This window comes from Neofelis nebulosa, chromosome 3 (genome assembly GCF_028018385.1).
Source record: "Neofelis nebulosa isolate mNeoNeb1 chromosome 3, mNeoNeb1.pri, whole genome shotgun sequence".
Classification (NCBI taxonomy): Eukaryota; Metazoa; Chordata; class Mammalia; order Carnivora; family Felidae; genus Neofelis; species Neofelis nebulosa.
Genome location: NC_080784.1, coordinates 26,368,816 through 26,387,031, shown reverse-complemented (window position 1 = coordinate 26,387,031; position 18,216 = coordinate 26,368,816). Strand labels below are relative to the sequence as shown.

The 18,216-nt window shown below is 40.1% G+C and overlaps 1 protein-coding gene across 5 annotated transcripts in view; it reads left to right on the top strand.

The window, feature by feature from the left end:
- The window catches only part of TRMT9B (tRNA methyltransferase 9B (putative)), a 73,948-nt gene that overhangs the window by 41,200 nt on the left and 14,532 nt on the right, over positions 1–18,216 (top strand). For 3 of the 5 annotated variants that reach the window (XM_058720138.1, XM_058720137.1, XM_058720139.1), the window contains exons 2-3: positions 1,089–1,288; positions 13,183–13,391. In XM_058720138.1, the coding sequence (XP_058576121.1) occupies positions 13,238–13,391 (154 nt within the window). In that variant the 5' untranslated portion in view covers positions 1,089–1,288; positions 13,183–13,237. The remainder of the gene's footprint in view (positions 1–1,088; positions 1,289–13,182; positions 13,392–18,216) is intronic. The other 2 variants (XM_058720141.1, XM_058720140.1) reach the window with 2 other exon arrangements.

Below are 18,216 nucleotides of genomic sequence, written 5' to 3'. Positions count from 1 at the left end.
ACGTCATCTCCTTTAGGATAAAGGTAGGCTTTAAAACCGCATGAGGAAAGATGAGATCCTTTGATTAATAGCTCTTTCAAGACCCTTCTTAAATGTTCTTCCTAAAAGTCAGGCTTTGTGGTTCTCGGTGGCACAGAGCATATACCTGATATGACTGAGAGATGACTGTGGCTTAAATGTATAGGCATATTCTGAAGACCCAGAAGCTTTCCAGAGCACATCCCGATCAGTGATAATTAGATCCGGACCAAGATTGGGGTGGAGTGGAGAGCAGGGGGAGGTTGGGGGAAGCCACATGCATGCCCCACCCCCCACCATCCTGAGAATCACTGTATATAAGAGGTGCAGCGTGTGATAGTGAGGTATTCACACAAAGAATATGAAGACTAGGGAAAATGGTGAAGAACTGTGAGCTACATTAAGGTCCATTTGCTTCATTTACAGATAAGGAATCCGGCCCGAGGTATTACAGAATTGGCTTTTCTGCCACACCAGGCATCTCTCCAGACCTTATTTTATACCCCAAGACTTATACATTGCAAAATGCTTTTTGGCATAGAAGGTCCCTTTTTTTTTTTTTTTTTTTTTTTTTAAGTAACTAAGTCTTCTGATGGGTTTCATGACAGACCTACTGTACTATGTACTATGAAAAAAGAAAAATAAATGGGAACAACGAAGAATAGGAGTAATTCTTAAAGTGATGCGGAAGTAGCTGGTATTCTGAACAAATACTTAGCAAACAGTACTGGAATGATTTAATGCAGTTTAGTAATACTGTCTGAAATAGCATCCATTTCATTAAGCCATGGGATTCAGAGTTGACTCTCCAGGCTGGTAATTTTTCTAGGAACCAGATGAAATCATTCAATGTAATTTGGGGAGACAGTACTGTATATTTTATAGAGAGCTTAGGAATTAATTCAGAAACTGCTCTTACAGTTCTGGCATACTCCATGTATGAACAGTTCTTTCTAATCCCATCTTCCCTGGGTAGTTTATGTGGAGGTCAAGAGGTCACCCTGGGCTGTAGCTGGTTCAATATTTTTGTTACGTAAAACGACATTCAGTATTTGTGTTTTTCCTAATAGGGCTTGTGTTCACTTGAACGACTCATGCAGAATTGCTTCATCGCGTGAAGGACCCCGCTGTTTGATTTCCCTCCTACTACTTTTCCTTTACATCACACACCGAGAAAGTCATGAGCAAAAATCATCACTCTCTGAGGGTAGAAACTACCATGATTCACAAAGACAAGAAGTAAGTTTCCTGTCATCACAAGATGACTCAGGTTAGTAGCTTTTGTTATTGCAATTCAAATAACATGAGGGTGTAGGGCACTATGCAAACCTAATTAGGCCCTGTGTCTCTACTTTTAAATTTATGATGATGTGATATAAAGGAAGCTGGAGTTTATTTTTGCACTAGGCAATAAAAACCAGTTTGAAAATAGTTGTACAGGTTAAGTTAAAATTGCAAGAATATATTTAGTATCTTTTTAGAGAGGAAAATGCTTTTCTCGTAAAGAGCGTTATTAAATGATCATTTTTATCATAGAAAAGTTTGCAAGCTGTACTTGGAGGTAATATGTAGATGTTAAGTTTTAAGGATTGTGGATTAAAAGGTTAAAAAAAACAAACCACAAAAACTCATGTATTTTTTTATAATCAAGTCTTTGAACTGTCCTGACCAACTTGTGTTGTTGTGTTAGAATTGCAGTTTGAGTCGGTCTTTGAAAGTTAAAGCAGTGCTGTGTTCTCTTTTTTAATATTGTATCTTCTGTGGGATTTAGAAATAGGTGAACAATTTAAATGCTTATGCTTGCTTTTAGTTACAAAAATGTGACTTCTGCATGCCTACGGTAGGTCTGTAAAACAAGGGTCTACCAGGACAGGAAATCCTGAAATACAAAACACAACTGGGAAAGCTCGGTCTTAGCCCTGTTTCCTCCCAGTGCCTGTTGCCCCCTGCAGGGCATTTATGATTTCCGATCAAAGACTCGAGCACCTGTTTGTCTGGAGTAAAGTATTGTTGTCTTGCAGAAGGAGCGAAGGAAAGAGCTTAATGATACATTGATTCTATGGTTAATATTGAGTGTCTGCTCTGTGTTGAGCATTATCCCAAGCACTCTGTGATATACACAAGAGGTCATGTTCTAGTTCCTGCCGTCCAAGAGCTTCAAATCTAGTTGGGCACATATACAAAGCTGAGGGTTCAAGATGGTCTCAGGACAAATGTCCTAAGAGTGACAGAGATAATAAATATGCAGAACACAGAAAGAGTAGGGGAGCTGGTTTATACCTATGGCTCTCCATGAAGTCTTTATGGAGGCGGAAAAAGCTTGCTAGACATTGAAGGCCAGGTAAGATTTTGGAAGGGGAAGGTGATAGAGCATTTCAGATGACAGAGAACAGTCTGTTGGCTTTAGCAAAGACCTGAACGAGGAGCTCTTTTAAGACCCACTCAGGGAAGGGCGAGTAGAGGTCTTTGGGTAGAATCCGAGAATTTGAGATACGGTAGCACCAAGATATAAGACCTGGGAACACAGACTGGCACCTGGTCATGGAGGGCTTTGAATGCCAGACTAAGGAGTGCAAGATTTTTCCTACAGAGAGCAGAGGCCCCTGAAAGGTTTTCAACAGGGAGGGGATATTATTAAATGGCCATTATTAGAAAATTATCCAGCATTGGCAGGAAACAGAGATTCTAAACTGCTTTTCTTGGGTTCATGGAGGGAAAACGACAAGCTGCAGCCATGAAGCCAGGAGTAACACATATGCTGGGTGGTCCCTGCAGCCACCTCTTACTACAAGAGCACACAGTGTCTCCAGCAAGTTAATGAGGAGGAGGGGTGCAACTCCCAGTGTTATGGATGCCTGAGATGAGGAGGGTGGAAGGCAAGGGGGACAGAGAGACCGGAAAGTTGTAACAGCAACTCATATACTAGGTTGTGGCAGAACAAAACAGAAAGGCAGGAGACGGCAAAGATGGCGGGACTACTGCACCCGTGATCTTCTCTTAGGCTAGCATGGTTCCCACAGGCCGCTGCCATCCCAGTGTCCCCAGTGCCCCAGGGCTCCGACAAGGGTCTCTGCATCTGTTTGTGGCAAGTCCTGTCGGAACACCGGTGACCACGGTGCATCTCCTCCACTGTGGCACCCCGAGGTGCATGTTGTGGTCGCAAAGACACGTTCAAGTCCGTAACGAAGTCCGTTGGCAGCAAACGTCAAAACAAACTCTCCCTCAGGCACGAAGGACGGATTTGTTGGGAGTGTACTGAGTAGCTGATAGAAGAAAGAGCTGCAAACCAAACCTCAGGAAAGGCAGCCCTTGGAAGAAACCCCGAGGATCTTTCCTTTAGGCTTGTGCCCTAAGTGATTGGGCTCCGACTACCTCTTACCAGTTTCCCAGGGGAGAGAGAAGGACTGTCCTAGATCGCATCACATGTCCACCCCGGTGTATGTGACCAGCGGACCCCAGCATCACTTGGAATCTGAGAGAGGGGCAGTTTCTCAAAGGAAGAAAAGATAAGCAGAAGTTTTTAAAAGTATTTAACCTCTAGGGGCGCCTGGGTGGCTCAGTCAGTTGAGCGTCTGACTTCGGCTCAGGTCACGATCTCGCGGTTTGTGAGTTCGAGCCCTGTGTCGGGCTCTGTACTGACAGCTCAGAGCCTGGAGCCTGCTTCAGATTCTGTGTCTCCCTCTCTCTCTCTGCCCCTCCCCTGCTACTACTCTGTCTCTCAAAAATAAATGAAACATTAAAAAAAAAAGTATTTAACCTTCTAAAAGTTCTGGGATTTCAAATAATGGTCATAAGTTCATGGCTTCAGGCTTGGGGAGAAATCAACTCTTTTGCAGAATCTCAGATTCCCAATATTATTTTTCCACAACTACCTTTGGCAGACCCTCAGCTCTTCCAAACTGAAGTTTTACTATTAAAAAACAGACAGACAAATAAACAAGTATTAACCAGAAAATCACCTCCAGCAATCCCTTCATGCTTTAGGGTCCACACATTAGTGTCCTTTCTCCCTCCCACTCTCCTTTTTTGTCCTTTGGTAGCAGTCCATTCTTCAAACACATCAAGTGGCCTGAAGCGATTTGATTTTTATGCCCTAGCGGTATTAGAAACAGGGCCTTAAGAAACATAGTGCCGTGCCCAGCTTTGGGTGATCTTTGAATTGATGCTTCTTGTAAGTGCACTTTAACTGAGTTCTAGGGTGGCGATCCCCACTTCTAGTGCACTCATTTGGGGAAGTGTTACTTTACATACAAGCAGGGCTCACGATTTCCTTTTTAACAATTTCCAGTTACACTGGAAATGAACATAATCTATTAAATGCCAACGTAATACAATTCCAGACTTCTAGAGCAAGGGTTTTTAAGCTTCTTTGGCATTATTTTGAACATTAATTTTTTATTTTTATTTTTATTTTTATTTTTTTTTAATTTTTTTTTTTCAACGTTTTTTTTTTTTTAATTTATTTTTGGGACAGAGAGAGACAGAGCATGAACGGGGGAGGGGCAGAGAGAGAGGGAGACACAGAATCGGAAACAGGCTCCAGGCTCCGAGCCATCAGCCCAGAGCCTGACGCGGGGCTCGAACTCACGGACCGCGAGATCGTGACCTGGCTGAAGTCGGACGCTTAACCGACTGCGCCACCCAGGCGCCCGAACATTAATTTTTTAAAACAAGGGTCCAAGCAAATCTCAGTTACAAGTTGTCAGAGTCTAACTTCTATGATTAATGGTAATACATTCTATGAACAGTAAATATTAGAATGTATTAACTTTGTTCTGAGCCCTAATTGAAATAGATATAAAATTAATAAAAACATAAAATTCCATATTCTATCTCTTCTTTCCTATTTTTGTTTTTATTTTTATTTTTTTTAACGTTTATTCATTTTCTGAGAGACAGAGCGAGACAGAACATGAGCAGGAAAGGGGCAGAGAGAAGGAGACACAGAATCTGAAGCAGGCTCCAGGCTCTGAGCTGTCAGCACAAAGCCCGATGCGGGGCCTGAACTCACCAACTGAGAGATCTTGACCTGAGCCAAAGTCAGACGCTTAACCGACTGAGCCACCCAGGCACCCCTCTTCTTTCTTATTTTTATCCCTATAAAATTGGACTCTTAGATCTTTGTCTACTTTTCCTCCTTTCCATGTCTTGATTCTTTTGTATTAATATAGGAAGCACACAGTCATCATTTGATATATATTTGTCTTCCTTTTTCTTCTCTTTTTCTCTTCCCCTAGTGCCTTTCTCCTTTTCCTTGTCATTCCGTGTTTCTCCTTTAAAAAGAAAAACTGTATTGGCACATATTTCTGGCTCCTTTCTTTGTTTTGGGGGAGAACCCTATTTCTTCTGTTACGTATGCGTTGTTCAGGAGATTAACTGTCCAAGTATCGGGCTCCAAATTGCTGTTTCCTTGGTTCCAAGCCTTATAAATATTATGAAATCATTCAGAAAGATTTTATTCTCCAATAAGCTCAGCAGGTTTTTCCAATAAGTGTACTCACAGACAGCCACATAAACAACTGGCTAAACATTCCAGCTGATCGACATAAGAGTAATAAATCAGGGAATTTCAGTTTGTCCAAACATTTCTAACAAAGTACTGAAGTAGCTGAGAAGTGTGCTAATGACTAACAGTCACAACAGAACGAGGTAATTAGAGAATGATGGTAAGTAAGAATAGGACCCACACACTGTTATAAGCTGAGGATAAGGCAGCATCCTTCCTAGATTCTTTACATAATTTCTGTTCCCATTCATTTATTGAGATCCCTAATCCTCATATATCAATTAGTTGTGACTTGGAGGCTGTAGCTAACATAATTCATCCTTAATTTCACATCGAATGTTTAGAGAAAGCTATTCAGTATCTAGTAAACACACGAATCTAATGTTGGTAAAATGAGTTTCTTTTCTTGAGTGGACCAATGGGGTCACTGACCTGCTGCCGTAATATCACATCCTTTCTAAGAGCAAATATACTTTTTTTCCACTGGTTACTGGATAATCTGACATCAGAGATCATCTTAAATTATTAAGAAATCCTCAGTTAATTTCCCTATACCGTCTCCATAAGGGTTGCCAGCAAGGTGTTTGTGAATCAGAATTATTGTGTGGGTTGTTGAGGTCATAGTGCTTGGGTTCACATCGCAAGCACTGGGTTTATCTGTTTTGTTAGGTCTTTTTTATGTTCTTCAATAAAGTTTTATAATTTTATTCCAAGAAAAAAGAGAAAAGAAATCCTCAGTTAAATTTCTTCTGAGCTAAAAACGCGCTCCGCAGTTTTTTGTACATACTGTTACATAATCTAATTTCATGGGGATACTGCCTTGAAATAAAATCCCCACTCATCTTTGAACCTAGTGATCTCCAGTTTCTAGGTGTCCCCAAGAAGGCACTAACTGAGTGGCATTCATTCATCCTGGGAGTGGCAGGACACAGATGAGAAAGAATACTCTGCTCAGCTTTGAGTTTTAAAATGCTTTAAAGTACATAGTAAGACAACTGTCTGAAAGTGAAAGGGTTTTCTTAAATTGAAATATAGAGAAAAGTACATGTAAGTGTACACAAAATAAGCACACTTGTGTAACCAGAACCCAGATCAAGAAATAGAATATTATCCTCACCCTAGGACGGTTCTCCCATGCTCCTTTGCAATTACTACACCTCCTGGTAACCATTATCCCACTTCTAATGGCAAAGATTTGTTTTACCTGGTTTTGTACTTTCCATAAATGGAGTCCTACACTTGATACTCTTTGTGTCTTTCTCTTTTAACATTACATTTATGAGACTGATCCATCTCATTGCATATAGTCACAGACTTTTCATTCTTGTTGCTCTACAATATTTCATTTCATGAATCCATTACAATTTATTTGATCATTCTACTGATATTAGGCATACAGATAGTTTCCATGTTTGCGCTGTTTTGAGGAGTGCTATGTGGAAATTCTGTCTCTTGGTGAACATGTGTGTGCATTTCTTTTGGATATGTATACACATACATAAAGAGTAGAATCTCTGAGCCACAGGATATGCATAGGTTTGGCTTTGGTTGTCACTTGCCAAATAATCTTCCAAACAGGGTGACACAGTTTACACTTTAACTAGAAGCATATTCTAATTCTGGCAGCCCCATGTTCTCATCAACACTTCATATTCTCATTTTTCTTCATATTAGCCATTCTCTCATGTAAGTGTCACACTGTGGTTTTATTCTGCAACTGCCTGTTATGAATGAAGATGAGAACCTTTTCATGTGTTTCCTGCCCATCTCCTGCCCACTGTGAAGTTCTGGGTGGGGGGGGGGAGGGTTGCCCATGTTTATATTGATTTATCGGTCTCTTGATTAATGATGTGGAAGAATTCTTTGTATTCTGGATACAAGTCCTTCGTCAGATGTACGTACTGTGACTATCTTCTCACATCCTGTGGGTTGAATTTTCACTCTCCTACTAATGTATTAGTTTTAATACAGTCTAACTTATTTATTTTCCCTTTTATGGTTAGTGCTTTCAAGGACCTGTTCAAGAAATCTTAACCTACCTCAAGATTCTATAGATGTTCTCTCTCTTCTTCTAAAAGCCATATTGTTTTACCTCATAGCAAGAGGCTTTAATTCAGAAATATAGTCAGTAGGTATTTTGAGATGGAATTAAATAAGAAAAAAAAAAAACAAAAACCAAGTGTGTTTTCCATTGAGCCAAAACATGGAACACTGCAGAGAAAATAACGGTGCAGAAGGAAACTCAGGATAAAAATGTAACAGAAGTTCCCGTCACAAACAAAAGACAAATCCCTTCTGGTGATTGGGCCATGAGTTTAGAGGCTATTAGCTCAGTCTCTGAGCTGACTTTCCAGGAATGGTTACTATAGACACTGTTCTGACGATACGCAGCTATAGTGAATCCTCCCTAGGGACAAGGAGCCACTCCTGGGGATGAGACAAGGTCTCTCAGAGTTCCCTGTGTTCTCTGTAGGTCAAGTGCAATGTCTCATCTCCTTGATGAGAGGCTAGGAAAATCTTTTCTCGTGAAGCCTTTTCAACTCCTCTGAATATTTTTACTGTTTATACATTTGTGTGGTAGGTGTATAGTTTGACAACAATTGCTAGAAGTATTTCATCTTTTGGTGCTCACATCAAATCTCAAGGTTGCGTTTGGGATTGTGGGTATTGGACATATGTCTCGGTGTGCACCCATACATCCCTGTTTCTTTACCCAAAAACATGGCATTAAGAAAAACTAAAAGGTGGGAGGGATGGCTTACAGAGGGGCGCAAGGAAACCGTGTGGGTGATGGCTATATTCATTATCATAATTGTCTCATGGTGCCCAAGGTATGTCCATCTAAAACTTACCAAATTGCACACGTTAAATATGTGCAGTTAGTCATATGTCAGTTGTACCTAAACTGTTAAAAATAAAATAAAAAAATAAAAAATATATATAGTTTATTTGGCTGGAGTTTCATTTTCCATTTACTCATTAAATGTGGTTAGACCTGTTATACTTAAATCTAGTGCTAGGCAAAGATGTATATTTAATGTTGTTTCTTTAGTAGTTCAGAATCTGGTAGAGTTACTTAAGTCATTGTAATACTTGGTAGACTATGAAACACATCGATTTAGGGATGAAGGAAATTACATTTATTTGAGAAGTTTGGAGAAAACCACAGGCAAAAGTCACTTCTTGGCTCACAATATTAAATCAAGTTTTAAAAAGGGGGATATAGTACTATATCCTGTTTTCTCCCAATTTTGTTATATCTATAGTAAAGAGGAAAATGTTAACGTGTATGAAGAAAAAAGTAGGATAGACTCACATAGTCACAAGGTCCCTTTTAATAACATAGGATTGATAGTCTGTTTTATCATTACCTATTCGGCATTTATGATGAGCTGTTTATTCCCCCCTTTTTTGGCTTAAAACATACATCCTGTCTGTCCATCAAGAGAAATCGCTCGGGGTGGGGGCGGGGGGGGGGGTGTCCTACATCGTGCTATTTCCATGATTTTGCAGAGACACGCAAAGGGTACTGGAGCTGTAGGCCAGCTCATAAAGCTTCTCCCCAGGTGTAATCCACATCTTTTCTGATATTTAATGGTCAAAACAAGACACATGGCTTTGCCTGAAGGAAGTTGAGTGGGGAAGTGCTATCCTGATCACATGCCCAGAACAGGACATCTAAACATTTGTGACTTCTTAATGATAACCCGGTGGCTAGAAGAATTGCTGATGTCCTTCTCTTTGTACCTCTCTCTCCATGGGAGATACATCAAGGCACTGACCTCTTTTGTTAGTTTCCTATCACTTTCTCTCCTCTCTTCCATTTTCTAAGGACTACAAACTAGAAGTAGAACAGAAAAAGAAAGCTCTTGGTAGAAGTAATGCTGAATGAGAGAGGACTCTTGTGCTGGCCAGGTCAGAAACTCAACAAGAGTAAGCACAAAGGGGAACAGACGGACCCTGAGTTGGGTAGGAGGAGTAGCCCCCAGGACTGCAGGAACCAAAGTTTCTGGGAACAGAACCAGGATTTTATGCTTGCCATGATTCTTTTTCCCACCGCATTGGTCTCTCGTCTATTCACTTTGCCTCACTTCATTCTCTTCTACCTAAAGACAGATCTTTGCTATGTGGGGAAAGTTAGCCACTGGCAGCCCGACCTTCACATCTTTACAGCTCTGTGATGCCAGAGGTGGGGCCACTTGTTCTTTAGCTCCACACGGAGCTATCTCAAGGAAGGACTCTGATTGGCTCACCTTGCATCGCCTTGAACCAATGACTGTGTCCCGGGATAGAGATACCGTGATTGGCCAGGCCTGGGTCCCCTGCTCATCCAGGGAGGACAAGATACCAATTATCGGAAGAAAGGGGGTTATGACAAATAAAATAATAGCTACTCTAAAAGATATGCCTAGAGGGATCTTTTAAAATTATAAAACCAGGGGTGCCGGGGTGGCTCAGTTGGTTAAGCCTTGGACTCTTGATTTTGGCTAAGGTCATGATCTCACCGTCATTGGAGGAAGCCCAGAGTCAGTCTCTGTACTGGGCATGGAGCCTGCTTAAGATTCTTTCTTTCTTTCTCTCCCTCCCTCCCTCCCTCCCTCTGCCCCTCCCTTACATGTGTGCACTCTCTAGAAAAAAAAAAATTAAAAATTAAAAAAAATTTTAAAAATTGTAAATCCAAACATGTTACCTACCTCCCCCAACCCATCTACCAACTTAAAACTATTTTCTACTTTCCAATGCACTTAAAACAAAATCCAAATTAGTGCTTTGAATTTTCAGTGCATTACTACATCTGACTTCTCCTTACCTTTCAAATTATTTTCCCTTCTCTCATGACTCACCAACAAGGCATCAGCTAGCTACAAGGGCCTAGAATTTGACAGCCCACAGGTTAAAAAGCCTGGCTAAACCTAACCCTATCTCCCTAGCTTCACCCTGAACCCCACTCGTATTTTATAGTACCAACCTCCCTAGCTTAATCACATGATCTAATCCACAAGGAATTTGCTTATATGCATAAAATTCATATGGAAAATATTGCAGGAAATTTAAATCCAGTGTTAAAAATGTCACCTTGGATAGCCCCAGCTCCACAAATCAGTTTCACAGCTAATCATTCTGCAGTATATACTCTTAACTGTAAAATACAGTAACAAAGTGGACTTATATTGTTCACACACTTTAAAAGAACTCCTTGTTTACGGTAGAGGCCAGGCAGTTTGGAAGAGGACTTAGTGAAAGGTCTCCAAGGGGTACTGTTCAGATACTACAAATTCTGATCTTGCAGGTAGAGCCAGATTGAAGATAATTATGTTTATGTTGACTGCCAATTACCATGTGCAAGTAAAAGAAAGTAAAATTTATTTGTTTTAGGGTTCCTCCAAATCGTATTGCCGGATCTGATTCCTTGAGGGAAAAAAAAATTTAAGCAGACGTAAGTCTACTGAGATGTTGATTAAAAAGAAAAGCGCTCAGTGTTTGGGTTTTTCTGGTGTGTAGGCAGTTATAGCCGGCCATATGTTTACTTTGTAAATTCCAGTTGAGGGTGCAATATAAGCTGTTTCAGTTTGGGTGGAAGTTTTGTCAGACCTCACAAATGAGATTTGTACTCTGTTAGGAGTTTGCCAGATTTTCTGCAGGGGCTGTGGGCAGCCCGTAGTAATTAAGGATAGTCTACTGCTCATTTGCTTTCTTAGGAGTCAATCCTGAAAAGCTCTTCCTTGCCATAGAATGGATGATGGAATTGAAATATCATCATTTGGTGATAATTATAGTAATAACTGTTTGGGGCAAGCATCACCAATGGATAGGGTGCTACAACTGGTGGATGAGAGTATGAGAAACAGGATATTTATGTTGTCCCAAAGTATCTCTCCACAAGATATTTCTTTCTTTCTTTTTTTAATGTTTATTTTGAGAAAGAGAGAGAGACAAGTAGGGAGGGGCAGAGAGAGAATCCCAAGCAGTCTCTGCTATCTCGGTGCAGAGCCCCATGCGGGGCTCAAACTCACGAACTGTGAGATCAGTGACCTGAGCTGAAATCAAGAGTCGGATGCTTAACCGACTGAGCCGCCCAGGCACCCCTCTCCACAAGAGATTTCTTAAATGCAAAGGAGGGTAAGAAGGGAGGTGCTTTGCAATAACTAATCAGATACCATCTTGCTCGAGCGCTTTCTACTTTCCAGGGTGGGACTGGTGAGGGGGACGGAGGGTGGGGAGCGGGACACACAGGCTGTCTGCTGTCTAGAGACTGTACCCCTCTCTTGTCACTCTTTCATCTTCAAGTTTGTGAGTGTATCTCTTCCCACACTCCCCAGGGTCACTCCCTTTTCTACCAAACCCAGTGCCACCCTCTGGACTCAGGATTAGTCAGTTCTGCTTGTGTTTGTTCGTTATTGAGCATCTGCCGTGTGCAAACTCTGGCAGGTTTGGCATTAAATAAGGCGAGCCCTTGAACTCTAGCATCTTCCAGCCAGTGCTAGAGGCAAATATCCAATCGATGATTACAGCCCTTTGTGTCAGTGGCAGCGCGCACGGGATGCACGGGAGTAAAAGGGGCAGGAGCAAACTAGCTGATACGCACCAGTGGGGCCAAATGGGTTCTTAAATGATTGAAAATACTTTCATATTGATTGGTAAAAAGCTACAAGCTGAGCCCCTGGCCACTTCCCTGGGATACTCTTCACTCACATGCCACAAGAGAATAATTCAAAGATTAAACCTAACCCAGCAGGGGCCTCTAAGACTGCTCTTTCATTTTCTCACTCCTTTCTGATTTCCTGATCCTGCATGAGAGGCCAGAGAAGGCTTTCTGCAAGAGGTGATGCTCGTGTCAAGAATGAACGGAAGTTAGCCAGGCAAAGCCTAAGTATCCGTTCAGGCCCCTGGATGAGAGAGAGTGTGTCGCGTCTGAGAAACCATGGGGCACTGAGCAATACAGCCTCATCTGATGCTAGGGAAGGGCGGTGAGAAATAGCTTCAAGACATAAGTTGAGGCCAGATCAGAAAGAGCCTTGTATGCCCTCCTAAGACACCTGAACTTGACTGGACAAGCTATAAAATGCCTTTGAAGAAATCTAAGATGGAAAACAACATTATTAGATTTCTGTTTTAGGAAAATAGTTGTGGATAGTTCCTTCCATAAGTGAAGGAAAGGGATTGAGGGGCAACCAAAATCTGTCCCCCCAAAATCTGTTTATGGCTATGAACGTAATTCAGACAAGAGGCGAGCACCTTTTCTAAAGCTGGATCAGTAGGGAGATTGAGAAATAGCATCCAAAGACGTTAAAAAGGTCGAACCAATAGGGCTTTGTGATTGGATTGGAGTGATGAGCTACCTGTTATAAAATTTTAAAACTTCTGTAGCATTAAATAGAATGATTTTATCCGGGGTGAACCATTTGGTGAACCTTTTGTATATGCTTCCAGAATTAAGAATTGATCTTGTACAGGAACTTACACTGACTGGCTCATTTCCAAACCATTATTTTCTGAAGATATGCAGGTAAAAACTATGCATTTGCTAGTCTTTGGACAATTATGGTGGGGTTACAGTGCAGATTTTGTTATTTTCAGTTAAAAAAAAAAAGTATAAGGACAGTATGACCTTGGCAGTTGTAGGTTCCTAATCTTAGAAAATCTGCATCCTCCTTCAGCTCCTTCTGCTGTGTACTCTGACCGGCATTTCTTGGGGGTGGCTCCATTCCCAGGATGGATCATGAAGCTGCCCAGCTGGAAAAGCAGCACGTACATGATGTGTATGAGGGCACCGCACCTTACTTCAATGACCTGCAGAGCAAAGCCTGGCCTCGAGTCCGCCAGTTCCTCCAGGAGCAGAAGCCGGGCAGCCTCATCGCTGACATAGGTAACCCCGGGGTTGTGCCACATAGTCTGAAATATATTCTATTGTGCCTTTCCTTTTCAGATTCATTTTACATTTTTGTTCTACCCAGAAGTCGAAAATTGTGTCCTTGGCCTGCCAGGACCTAGAGTATTCACTTTATAGCAGAAATTCATCAAGTCAGAAAGTTAGGAAACTTCCTGAAATCTACATTTATACAATGGTGACCTTTTCAAGAACCTCTGCATACATCCTCCCACGAAATCGACCTGACATTGAATGAATAAATCATGACAAATGACTGCGGGTGAAACTGACCATTTGAAATGTAGAGCGACTCACATTTGTAAATAACGTTTTGGTGGCTCACCTTGAGCGGCTCTCATGCCTTCTACAGAAGAGCCAGAATTGTGGGACTACGAAAGAAGTCCTATAACCTCTTATTAATCTCATAGATCCTTTCCCTTAACTATTCTGTAGGTCTTTCATTATTGGAGCATATCTTTAATTAGGTCATACCTTCATAATCACTGATTTGCCTGGAAGACTTTGGCTCAGTGTCTTTCTGAATCAGTGGTAAACCACAACCCAGTAGATCTAAGACTAAGTTTAAGACACGGTAGGGTTTCTATTTGAGGCATGTCCATCTAAAACTGTTTCCAGCAACTGCATGCAGACTGTGCCCAGAAGTCATAAATTTCTGTAGTTGTAAATTCCATCTGATTTGCCATTTACTGTAAATATTTATTCTAAATATTAGCAAGAGATATTAGTATTAGTCCCAGTGCCCAGGACTTTTAGCATGTTAAGGATGGTATGAGCAGTGTGGAATTTGGGGAAGGGGTGCATATCACGTAGAAATGGAGAGTCTCTGAAAAATGTAGCATGCCATTTTTTTTTTTTTTAATTAAATGTGGTTTCAGAAGATACCTCGAGTTTGGAACTCTTACCAACCACAATGTTAGCAAAATGCCAGAATATTAAAATAGGACAAAAGGAACCATTTAATAAGTGACTTTGGGATAACAGTATCATCACATGCTACATTCTCATATCTTACACCAAAAATTCCAAAGATTTGGGTATAAGAAAATGAAATCATTAAAGGACTAGATGACTGACAATTAGATTTTTTTTTTTTTAATATCTACCTAGGACAAAGCCCCTCTGTAACACCAAGTCAGAAATCATAAAAGAAAATACAGTTGTTATTATTCACAGTCCCTATGTCAAGTTTATAAAATTGCCATGAACACTGAATTCGTGAATACTGAATTATGGTCCCTAAAAGAAATGTAGGATTAGGGTTCCTGTGAGCCTCTGGTCACAGTTTTGTCAACTGATCAATACCTAACCTCGTTTAATATGTATATCTATTTGAAGACACATTATTTACTATATAGTATAGATTCATTAACATTGAACTCAAGGCCAACACACTATAACTCAAGCCTGAACAAAGTTTATTTAACATGTATATCTTGTCCATAAGGCTCGTGATAGCCTTCTTGGGCTTAGGAACCCTACATACCACTTGAGCCCTATGCTCAGAGGCCATTTTAAACAATGAAATCATTGTGCAAAGCACAAAAATGCAAAAAAAAAAAAAAAGTGCCACTAAATAGACCACATAAAGGACCCTTGTTGGTAGGGTGAGAACCAAAATAAGACATGGGTAATGGGCCCCTTAGACAACTCAAATTTTTCCAAAATTTTTGCTGTTCTATACGCCGGCTTATTGGTAACCACCGTGCAGGTGCTTGAGTATTGATTTGGGGGTAACAAATAAATTTTATCCAGCAGGTGAACATGCAAATACAGAACCTGTGAGTAATAAAAATGGACTACATCGATATCTTTGACCATATAAAAGTTTAAAAGTTCTACAAGGCAAATATCTAGACAAATATATAACTGAAGTTACAAAAAAAAAAAACAGACAACTGAGTAAAAATATCTGTGACTTATCTAATAAAAATACTGGATCATTTGCTTCACCTACAGAGCATTCTTCAAAGTCAGTACAAAAGAATATGGTGAACAATTCAAAAGAAATAGTGAGGAAATATGAACAAACGATGAAAAAAAGGAGGAATCCCAATTGCTGAAAATGTTTTTGATAGGTAATCCACTTACATGGCTCCGTAACAAAGGTACAAAGGGGCGTACAGTGAAAAGAGCATCCCGTCCCAGTCCTGTGGCACCAAGTAACCCATGCCAGAAGCAGTTGGCTTCTTGTATAATCTCGAGAGAGTTCACTTAAGCATAAGCATATTTGTGCATACAGGTGTATATATGGGTGGGTTTCCTTCTTTGATCATGCAAATGGTGGTATGTTCCACAAACTGTTAGACACCTAACTTGTGTTTCCTTTAATATCTGGTGAAGATCATTCCATGTTTGTACTTACAGAGCTGCCTGGTATTAAAGCTGCACACCATTCTCTGATAAATAGCACCGTACTGACAGATATATGGTGTTTGCCATATTTTGCTACTACAAATTATGGTACAAATAATATTCCTTGGGTGCCCCTGTGAAAATTCATAATAATATCCAGTAAATATTTGTTTACCCATTTGTATCTTTCAAATTTTGTGCTTTTACATTTTTACTATTCAATAAATCAATGGTACTGTTTTGATTACACAAGGGGATAGGTTTTAAAATAAGAGTGAAGTTAAGAAGTAAATGAAAAAGAAAGACAAAAGCCCAAGGAGAGTAGAAGAGAAGAAAGTAAGCTAACACGACTATCTCCAAAAGGACATTTTTTTTTTTCTTTCCCAGGTTTTCCACTTGGCTAAAATCAATGGTTTGTTATATTGGTTAACTTGACTGGTTACTAGATTAGCAATCCATAGTTAATTACTAGTAAAACTTTGCATAAATAATCAACATCTGGCCATAATCAGGTTCCAGTTGCCTACAATTCTCTAGGCTGTTTTCACTATTTAAGTGGTGCAACTTTTAGTCGACTTAGATTTTATTCACCACATCACCCCGTTCCCCATCATTCCATCACCAAGAGTTCCTGATGGAAACTAAGTCGTCTGGGCCAGTAACAGGAATCAAGTGAGCAGAAATTACAGCCTAAGTGAAAAGAACTTCGAAGATTCAAAGACAGCAGAAATCCAAAGTACTCTCAGGAAATACTATGATCTCTTCAATCATGACAATATGGCTACCTCAAATGGGCTAGTCGATTAAGGACATTAGATGGTTCATGGAGGGTGTTCTGGGGTTTGAGATCTTTGTTTAGATTAGTTTGGAAAACAGGAAGAAGACCAGAGCCGGATTCTTTTTGAGCAAGGTTACCTTTTTACCTGACATCAGAGACAACCATCTGTCCTAATAGTATTAAAAATGGTATTTTTGTGTACATAACAAAAATTTCCTTTTCAATAATTAAGATTCCCTTTGCCTCTTAACTCTATGTATTTATTCCCAGTCTCTGTAGTAAGATTTAATTTACTAAGTCATTCCCTATTTACCATTCCTTCACAGAGTCAATAAAAATTTAGAACTCTTGCTCCATGGCAAGCACCATGCCTACAGAATAAAACGTATCCCTTCATCTCTGCTTTCAAGAAATGTATATAAAATGGGAAATAAGTAGGCTTTACTCTTGTCTTTCCTACAGGAAAAGAGAATTCTGTTTCAGATAAAGGTCTTAGCAAAAACTCTTAATTTAAAAAAATGTAGTTGTTCCTGCAAACTCGAGAGGAAACATTCAAATTAGTTATTTCTAGCAAACACTCACCCACCATGCACCAAAACATTTCGTTGAATTGAGGCAATTATGTTTTCTTCTTTGAGTGTGGTACAGAATAGAAAATAGAGACGAATGTAAGCACGCACTTTGTTAGCTCTCTTCAATACTGTGAAAGGTTATCATTTAATGAGATTCTGTAAAGCAGCATGACTTGTGTACTGGAGCTTGCTGCCGTATCAAAAATGTTTGATATACTTCTTGCACATTTAAGATAATGGGGTCACTAGGCTTGGCAGGAGTTCTGATTTCCTCATTAGGATAAAATCTTCCCCTCTCTATCGTCTCAGTGTAGGCAGTTGGAAAATAAATAATTGCATCATGTCTGCGAGATCCACCACTATGCTTCAAAATGAATGCCATCAGAAATGAAAATGGGATAAATTGAGGGTGCCATGGGCCCTAGATGGTGATGCTGAGATTTGACAAGGACTGGGTTGCCTCAGTATTGCCAGACGCCCTCTGAACACCTCCCTCTAGCTCTAATGGTCCATGAACCTGTTCTGTTTTTACTTTTTAATTCCTGAATTAATGTACAATGTTATATTAGTTTCATGTGTACAATGTCGTGATTCAACAAATAAAAATAACCCCCAAATAACCCCCAAAACAAAAACAACACAGCGATTCAACAGTTCTATACGTTACTCAGCGTTCGTGACGATAAGTGTTACTCTTAATCCCCTTCACCTGTTTCACCCATCCCATCTGATAACCACCAGTTTGTCATGAACCTGTTCTTATTAGTCGAAGGTAATTTTCTCTTTCATTTTTCTAAATGTATCCTATGAGCCAATTAAAAATAAAAAAGCAAACACATTTGCCAGATTATTTTCCTTCAACCAGGACCATCATCTTTGAAATATTCAGGATTGCAATTTTAAAGTACTTTGTGAATCCTATTTTCCTCATAACTCCCCTCAAATATTGGTTACTTTTCCTCATAAGTATTCTTAGGAACAGTGGCTATGACATCTAAAATATTTCTAAGACCCCAATCACATTAAAATGAGACATTGGAAGTCTTGTTTTTATTCACGTACTTGCCACCGTCTCAGATGGCATCATCGATGAACTTTA